At 39.7% G+C, this 9,993-nt stretch overlaps 1 protein-coding gene across 1 annotated transcript; it reads left to right on the top strand.

The window, feature by feature from the left end:
• The first annotated feature begins 3,011 nt into the window (after positions 1–3,011).
• LOC137282391 (uncharacterized oxidoreductase MexAM1_META1p0182-like) lies at positions 3,012–9,172 on the top strand. Its single transcript, XM_067814138.1, has 9 exons — positions 3,012–3,154; positions 5,081–5,211; positions 5,413–5,508; positions 6,518–6,656; positions 7,007–7,047; positions 7,332–7,401; positions 7,740–7,776; positions 8,175–8,235; positions 8,590–9,172. Exons 1-9 carry the CDS (start codon positions 3,121–3,123, stop codon positions 8,752–8,754), a joined length of 774 nt encoding a protein of 257 aa, XP_067670239.1. The 5' UTR covers positions 3,012–3,120; the 3' UTR covers positions 8,755–9,172.
• Positions 9,173–9,993: the final 821 nt, after the last annotated feature.

Below are 9,993 nucleotides of genomic sequence, written 5' to 3'. Positions count from 1 at the left end.
ATGTTAGCAATAGCTTAGGCTGTCTGTGTTGAACTTCTCTCCCCAGATGTTAGCAATAGCTCAGGCGGTCTGTGTTGAACCTCCCTCCCTACGTGATAGCAATAACACTGGTGGTCTCTGTTGGACTTCCCTCCCCTTGTGTTAGCAATAGCTCAGGCGGTCTGTGTTGATCGTGCGATTATTGCATGGGAAGGAACATTAGGATAATGTCAACAGAATCCAGAAAGGCATGTGTAAACAGATGTTTTACTTCCATTATCGGGCGCGATGAGGTAGCCTAGTGGTTAAAGCGTTGGCTCGTCACACCGAAGACCCGGGTTCGATTCCCTGCATGGCTACAGTGTGTGAAGCCCATTTTCTGGTGTCCCACGCCGTGATATTGCTGAAATATTGCTAAAAGCAGCGTAAATCTAATCTCATTCACACACTCCATTATCGAATTCAACGGCTGTCCATCAGACTGCTCTCCCATGGTGATTGTTTAGTGTACGTCAGACCGGTGATATTTAGTTGATGCGTATTCGTCGATAGGCAGGCTAGGGACGATGTGCACGCTTTCAACGAGTGGTCAGGTCCATGACTGGGAATATTCTGCATGTTTCGTTTCCGAGACCGGAGATTATCATGTCAAATGCCCTCACGCAGTCACAACAGTCGTTATACAACTGTCACACGTATCTGAAATAGCGAACTCACATGCTTGTGTTGTCATGCGCTAACGCCCCGTGAATCTGCACATTAAAAGAGATATCATGGCAGATTCGGTGAAAAAATATTCTGTGTATTTTATAGATCAGAAAAAAATATAAAACGTATATTTTATGATCACGTCGCATGTTTCCAAATCTAAAATAAGAAGTATGCTTGAATATTTGTCAAGATACATCGACAAACGACAAAAGTAAAAAAAAAGTCGCTGAGCTAATTTTTCATGTTTAATTGTAAATTACTCCAATGATGAACTGCAAGATATTTTCAAACATCAAAGTCCAATAGTAAAACAATGTTGTTGTTTCAAATATAATGTAGTCTGTCACACATTCCCTAAGCCATATCATTTTCCATACAGGCTAGTCCTCGTTGCAATGCTAAAATCTCTAGCACACCTGGGGCTATTTTCAGCTTGAATGGGTTTATTTGTCGCGGTAAAATAATATATAGCGCTAGTCTAAGTACAAAGCAAAGCTATGATCAGCATGTATACATGCAAAGGACAAAAAGATTGCTGATCTTTATATCGGTTATGCATATCCTGGGCCGATGGGGTAGCCTAGTGGTTAAAGCGTTCGCCCGTCGCTGTAGACCATTGTTTTATTCCCGGTGCAATGGTATGAAGACTTGGGTGCAGTGGTATGAAGCCCATTCCTAGTGTCCTCCGTCATGATATTGAATACATATTGTTGAAAGCAGCGTAAAACTAAACTCACTGATGCAAAATCAGATACATCTTTGATAAAAGAATGTCGGGTCAGATGTATCATTGATAATAGACTATTGTGTGCAGATGTACCATTGATGTCATGACAGACATCGACTAACAATGTAAACACGTCAGTAAATTACGTACATGTTTGTAGATTGTTAGGACAAGTTCACTCAGAATCCTAAAATTTTATAAGCTGAGTGTAGATATACCCCGGTTATACCACAGAAATTCGGGTGCGGATATACAATGGGTTACAGAAAACAAAATGTAAAACAAGTAAGTCATTAATTGCTGATGAATGTACATAGCCACGAGTGGTAGATGCGAAGTATTAAGTACAATATTCTGGTGTGTAGATACTATGGACAACAGAAAGTCGAATGTAGATATATCATTGGTAACAGAAAGTCGCGATTGGGTGTATATATATCATGGTAATAGAAAGTTTGGTATAGATATACCACGAGTAATAGAAAGTCAAGAATAATACATATGCCATGAATAACAAAATGTTGGGTGTAGATATATCATGACTAACAGAAAGTCGGGTGTAGATATATCATGAGTAACAGACAGCCGTGTGTAGATATACCATAGGTAGCAGAGAGTCGTGTGTAGATGTACCATGAGTATTATAATAGAAAGTTGTGAGTAGATACACCATGGGTTATCGAAAGTCTGGCATATATACACCACGAGTAATAGAAAATCAAGAGTATATATGCCATGAATAACAAAATGTTGGGTGTAGATATATCACAAGTCACACAAAGTCGGGTGTAGATATACCATGAGTATTATAATAGAAAGGTGTGTGTAGATATACCATGGGTAATGGCAATTCTTGCATAGATACACTACGAATAATGGAAAGTCAAGCGTATATGTGCCATGAATTACAGAGTGTTGGATGTAGATATATCATGCGTAACAGAAAGTCGGGTGTAGATATATCATGGGCAGTCGAAAGTCGGGTGTAGATATACCATGAGTATTATGAAAGAACGATGTGTGTAGATATACCATGGGTAACAAAAAGTAGGGTGTAGATATGCCATGAGTAATAGAAAGTCAAGCGTATATGTGCCATGAATAACAGAATACTGGGTGTAGATATATCATGGTAACAGAAAGTCGTATGTAGATATACCATGGATAACCAAAAGTCGTGTGTAGATATACCATGGGTAACAGAATGTCGGGTGTAGATATACCATTGGTAATCTGAAGTTGGGTGTAGATATACCATGACAATCAGAATGTCGGATGTAGATATAACAGATTGTACATCGTTATCGAATGTACAAAGCCAGCACTGGTTGATGCAGTGTCCTCAAATACTATATTTAGAATATATCCTTTCTCTGTGAACAATGTAAGGAGTAAATGGCAGCATAACCTTCAACAAGTGATGAATTAATACGTGAAATATCTACATAGCAGTTGAGGGATGGATAATTCTGGTAGATAACAGTGCATCATGTTGATGTGGCACAGGTTCAAGAAAAGTTGAAAAAAACATACGTTTCCTGAGTCATTATCTGGGACGGCAACACAGGGCGCACCTGTGCAAGCGAATATGCGCATGCGCTGATATTGCCATTTATAACATGCAGTTATCTTAGTCGTTGCCGTGAACACTTTATAAAAAACAGTCACAACGAAACTTGCTAAACCAGTCACCTCCTGTTGAAATGGCCCTGAGTGGAAAAGTTGCTATCATTACCGGTGAGATGTACTACTGTGCAATACGTATAAAAGATCTGTTTTTCATAGGTTCGTGTGTTTCATGCTATTGGTAGGTCAGTACGAAATGCATGTCGTAAGAATCGATCAGTGAGAGCGGTGCTGAAACTCCGTAAGTCCGTATGACAGTGGCTCATACATTACTGTCATCAAATCAGAGTGCACAGTGACTATCATCACTGTGAACCAACCCAGGCTGTAGATGCGCGAGGACACTCAAACGACAGTAAGACTGAGCCTAGCCATCAGAACATTAAGTCACCAGTATACAATCAAACAACAGCAACACTGAGCTTAGCCATCAGAACATTAAGTCACCAGTATACAAACATACGATGCTAGCTTCTAAACAAAAGGAGACTAAATGTTGTATTTTGCGACAATGATGTTTAGTATAGTATTAATGTTTGTGGTGGTCTTGCTGATGTTGTGTGTGGTACTGCTGCAGATGTTATATGTGCTGTTGAGTTTTGTACAAATACTGATGTTTGTTGAGAAATGAATATTCGTGGTTTTTTTTGTGTGTGGACATGTTGTTTAGTTTGCGAGTGCACATTCGGCGTTGTGCGATGGTCTGTTGCTGATGTGTTTTTTCTTTGCGCTGTTTTTGTGTGGTGCAGTTGAGATTGTTTGTTGAACTGCTGATGAACTGATCATGTTTAGAAGTTAACTTCTGGTGTGTTTGTGTTCCTGTTGACATTATTTCTGGATGTGTGTATGTTTGAGTAATGTTCAGGGCATATTTCGATTATTTTACTGGGAATTCTGGTATTGTTAGTGATTCCTGTATTTACAGTGTCTCTGATATTGATCTCTGGGTTATTCCTGGCTTTCTTATTCCCCCAGCAGTCGACGTTGGTTCTCAGTCTGCTACTGTTTTCTATTGCAATGTAGGGTTGTGCATGGATGCTGGAGACGTTAGGGTCATGTTCCAATTATCTTACTGGCAATCTGGTATTTTTCGTGATTCACTGCTGACATTGCCTCATATGGTGTTATGGTTCCCCCTCTACTTCCTCCAGCTGTCGACATTGTTTCTCATTAAAGTTTCCTGTGGCTTGAATTGAATTTGGTTTACGTCACATCGGCATTATTTCAGCCTGGAGATGCTTACGTTTTGGATTGGTGTTGGAGACGTTCAGGTCATGCTCCGATTATTGAACTGAGAACTGCATTTTTCTTGAGGTATCTGCTGATATTGTTTGTGATACTGATGTTCTGGATGTCTCCAGTATTCCGCCAACCGTTCCATACATATCATACGTTCATTCCAAAAAAATGTTAATCACACATTACTGTTGCAGTAATTTCTTTTGATGATCCTTCTTGTTATTTTCCATCATCTGCTCCTTTCTGAGCGAATGTTATAGCAAATATTTCAGGAGTGAATGTTATTAGTTATTTGTGTTTTGTTATCCAATCATATTTCAACAAGACAGTTAATGATACTTGGTTCTGAATGGTGAACTTAACATTGAAATCAGGGTTGAATGTCATTACATACATTGCAATTATCGCCACGTGTAATTTACGCAAAATGTATACAAGACTTCAGAGGCCCACATACAAAAACAAACACACTCACTCACTCACACATGAACAAATACACATGCTTTGTGCAGCAGTGGGTTTCCTTCTCATCTTGGTGCAGTAGTGAACTTGTTATTAGTCATTCATGTTTAGTTATTTATGTTAAGACTAGTAATCGGATTTCAGCAAGGTACTGAAGGATGTCATAACATACGTTGATGGCAACATGTTTCATCACACAACTGCACATATGAATTCATTGATCTTATGACAGCTGACGCATAGAAGGATGAAAAAGAGGCACACATACATCCCGTCCACTACCTAATAAATTCACGACGATTTCTTTATGTGGTTGATTTGAGTAAATAATTTCAGGTTCCAGTTCAGGAATTGGGGCAGGGATTGCAGTAGCGTTTGCCAAAGAAGGAGCCAAGCTGTCCTTGACAGGTAGGAACCAGAAGAACTTGGAGGAAGTGGTCAAGGAGTGCAAGAAAGCGGGATGTCAGGTGAGTAGAAAGCGATAGGAGGAAGTCATCGTTCAGTACAGCCCCAGGAGTCCCAAATTAAGTCGTGTCCATTAAGCGATACATGTCAGAAATTAATAAAATATGTGCCAAGAGCAATCCTTAGCTATTTTCACTGCCAAATGGAAACTGATTACATAAAACGAAGATATAATTTATCAAAGGATCGGATTTCTTCTTCAGGATGTTCTCATAAACTTGGGTGACATCGCGAAGGATGCATTCAGAAAGACTCTCGTGGAGGCAACCATGAAGAAGTTCGGGAAAATAGACATACTGGTGAGTATACTTTAGGCACTGCAGATGGGATGGAAGGACATATGCATACATTAATTCTGCACCACGACACATTGGAAAGTCAAAACTAAGTATATTTGTAAGCATTTAGAATTTTTTTGACACGAGGCTCTAGAGAGCCATCTGTATATATTTGCTTTTGGAGTTTTATCGCTGTTTACTGAACTGTGTGGTAATATCGCGACGGGCTACATCCGGTTACTGACCCCAACCAATCATCGGTGTGACGAGCAAACCCTTCAACCACCAGGCTAAATCATTAGATGCATTTGAAGAAATGTAATGATGAGTGGTTAATAGAAAAACGTGTCATAATATGCACTTAAAAAGTAGAGGGAGTGTACTTTTAACGTACGACAGTCGAACTTAGGAGATATATGGGATTGAATCAATGTTGATAGAATAATGAAACCTTGACCATGCACAGATGCAAGACAATTATCGGAAAAATGGTCTACAGTGATTTATCAACCTGCCGGAAGAAACGTCCAAATTCATACTGACACCCCATGCACGTGTAGTAGGCTCCCACGTTGTGCACGTGCTTCCCATGCATTGTGTTTGCGTGTGGTGATAACGTGAAATGATGCTGCATACACAAGATGAATGCCATTGTAACGTTAGTCAATGGGGTTTCTTTCTACCAGACTTCAAAGTTCAGGTTCCCCTACTTTTTTTAAGAGTATACCTTGCGGGCGTGGACCGTTGGGTAATGATACTGGGCGCATGTTCCTTCATCACACTCTACTATCAGCTAAACGATATATACACCACGAGCTTGAAAGCATCTTGAGCATCGATAAAACCTTGAGTTTCGTGAAAACCCTTAAGGACACTATTACTATTGAAGAGTATATTTCCAGGTACACCAACATTGACACAAAAATGTGTGAGAGAGATAGAGAGAGAGAGATAGAGAGAGATAGATAGAGAGAGAGAGAGAGAGAGAGAGAGAGACGCACGTCAATGACACATGTATGTCTATGTTTAGGTGAACAATGCTGGGATCTGTGACCTGAGTCCACTGATATCAACTACGAAAGAGCAGTACGACAGAATGATGGCCGTAAACGTGGAGGCACCTTTGTTTTTGACAAAGTTAGTTGCACCGCATTTGATTAAAACTAAAGGTACTTTATTGATTGTGAATCCATGTGTGGATTTATGATTTCATGTTTGAAAACATTTTATTCTGAAACAAACAAATTGCCTCACGATTTACTTACAAAGGCAGATTGTTATAAGACAATTTGATTTTTGTCCTGTAACATGTGTTATCATCAAAGTTTGTTTCAGCTTCTCGTTTCACAGAAACCACTGTACCTCTTGAGGTTGTAAATATATATAGAATATATTCATTCCTTCACTCATGCCATATAGAACTGATTATAATCACCGTATACCTGTAAGATGTAATCACCTTCAACTGTAAGATGAAGGTGTAAGTAGATTTAGGCTGATCAAAATCAGTTTGTTTCAGGAAACGTGGTCAATACGTCATCTTGCGCTACGTCCATGATTGTAAGTGTAATGTAAATATGAATTCGCAACCTGTAAAACTGAATAACTTTAAACACCCCTTAGCCATTAGAGTTCAGAATAGATCACACGCATTACACACGAAGATGAATGCATATTGTATGACCAATATGAGTGACAATGTACTTTATTTCCTTTTTAAGTTCAGAGACCCTTAAGATGCATTATCCTTTCTGTACTATGTATTGAAGTGAACATGGCGCTTCTGTTTTGTTCATGTGCTATACAAAGGCATTTGCTGTTTTCCAACCTTTTTTCCTGTTCAGATTCCGAATTCAGGAGCGTATATCATGACGAAGGCGGCCATAGATACATTTACAAGATATCTTGCTCAAGGTAAGTACGTGTTACCTTTTTCGTAAGGATGGGTGGCCCAATCATGTAGAGTGCTGCAAATATGCTGTGGAGGCTTTCCTTGAATGAGAATCAAAAGTATCAGCTAACCGAACTATTTCACTCAACGCATTTAAATCTAAGGGAAGCAAAGCCCGTTGTCCTACATGTCTTGAACACTTGAGAATGTAAGAATCTGAGATGTAAATGCCATGCTATACGTGGTAATTTTATCCGTAAAGAATGTTAGATTGTGTTATAAACCATCCTTACATGTCACTGAAGGCAATCTACTGTCCAGTACAGAACAAATAAACATCAAACACAATTTTCCTTCACAGAACTGTCTGCCCATGGTGTACGTGTCAATTCAATCAAGTAAGTACAACCTGAAAAAATAATCAGTAATTGTTTAAGAGTACATAGCAATGGCTATGAGGAGATGAGGAAAGATGTCACCTAGATTCATTGGAGCTCATTTTAAAATGAGCAATGCAGTTATATACATGATTACACAAAGAAAGTGGTCAAATGCAACATGTCATATTTGGAGTCACGATATGGCTGGAATATTGAAGACGTGACGTAAAATGATAACTCGCTCAGTCATCCATTCAAAATACTCACCTGTGTTATTGGTTGGATCTGGCACAGTGTGACTGTATTACTTTTCAGTGTTACAGTCACTGCCGGTGATGTATTCGTGATGCTAGTTGTACTCACTGTGTTGTTTTGTCCTTCCTGTTCTCACCACTGTGTTGTTTTGATTGTTTTAGTCCAGGCTATGTGCCTACGAACGTAATGTCAAAGGTGTTCACCAAAGAAGTATCAGAACAGGTACGTGTAATCCACCACATCCTGTATGTAAAGCTGTGATTGATAACATGAGCACCTGCCAACACCGTCGTGATAACAACGAACCTGGGCTTCATTTAACAAAGCACCGAGGTGCTAAGGTGTAAATACATTGTGTCGTAAAAATTAGGACTTACGGTTAACCTTAGTAAAGGTTGCCTTGTGAGAGGAGCCTTAGGTCAAACACCAAACAGAACCTAACGTATTGCAAATCACAGAAATTCCAAGTGGGAAGGGGAGCAGGTATTAAGCGTATAGAACCAACGTCTAAAGTACTCTCTCATAACGGTGCATATACTACATTCCTGCACTATTTCATTCACTCTCGTTTTTCAGATGGATAAAGCAATGACAAAAGCGACACCAATTGGTCGCACAGGATCCCCAGAGGACATGGGCCATGCTGTGGTCTTCCTAGTGTCTGATAAAGCAGGCTTTATAACAGGAGAGAGTGTCAGGGTCGATGGTGGACTCTCAATGACCACACCAGCCCTTGGATAGCAAATGAGTTCTCCGTGGATGCAACCTTGACAGATGGTGGGAAGGACATTCGCGTGTGTGTGTCCTGTTGTTAAAGAAACACCATGACTGGCCAACTAGAGGCCTCTGTATAAATTTGAACATACGTACCTCCTGGCTTGGAGCTTAGAGCATTACAAATGGACCCATAATTGTCATTAACACATCATCAAACAGAAAAATGTCAGTGAAATTTGATAATGCATAATTCATTTTGATTCATAGATGCTGTAATTAAGTAAATGAAGTACTTTTTGTATTTACTGGAATCACCGGTTTGAAAATTCTGAAATAATTCTGAAATATTGAAATTACTGATATGGATATCTTGTCAGTTTTTCAAAATCGGTACCATATATCGTCACACTTCTGTCTGAACAAATAAACATGTACTCTGAAATTGTGTTCACAAAGTTTACTTTTTCCACTTAATCATTGGTCTAGATGTTGTAATAAGAAACTGACGGAACTCCTCACCCGACCATCGTTGACAGTCAGCAGTTCTACTCCTTAGTGCAGATTATTATGGGCTGACTTTAGCTTCACGTCTCATCGACATTATTCCAAACATACTGTAACGATATCAAACCTGAAATCAAACATATGTTAAGTGCTAACTACAAATGACTTTAAAATAGTTTTAAATAGTTAGGTTACTATGGGCTAATGCATGTCAAATATGATTAGTTACCAACACCATGAAAGCAATACGCACTGGGTAAGAAATGTACATGATTCAGAAGACCCATCGACAAATTCCCGTTAGACTGGAATATGTTCACAAGTATGGTCACTTACTACACAGCTGTTTGCATGGAATAAAACGACGGCAACACATGTGGCAACAATTGGAGGCCGTGTGTTGTCTCAGTTTCCGCACTTTACCACGGGCAGCAGGAAGCTGGATGCAGATTTATCTCGAATAACACAAAGTCGGGTGCAGACTGCTATGATTCCGTACTGATGGGATGTTTATGCCCCTGTAATCTATGGTCTAGATGACTCGTGAAGATCCCGGTTAGAGCTGATCTTCAGTAACCCATGCTCGGTGACTGCCGGGATCAGGACTTGTTCCCAATTGCGCAGGTCGATCTTCATGTTGCTAGTTGCTGTCTGGTCCTGACTCGACTACAGACCGCCGCCATATAGTTGGGATATTGCCAAGTGCTGTGTAAAGCTACACTCAGTCAACCAGTATGGTTCAGATGCTATTATTCAGAG

This window comes from Haliotis asinina, chromosome 4, assembly GCF_037392515.1.
Source record: "Haliotis asinina isolate JCU_RB_2024 chromosome 4, JCU_Hal_asi_v2, whole genome shotgun sequence".
Taxonomy (NCBI): domain Eukaryota; kingdom Metazoa; phylum Mollusca; class Gastropoda; order Lepetellida; family Haliotidae; genus Haliotis; species Haliotis asinina.
Note: the sequence above shows the minus strand (reverse complement) of the source record. Positions and strands in the feature narration are given on the sequence as shown.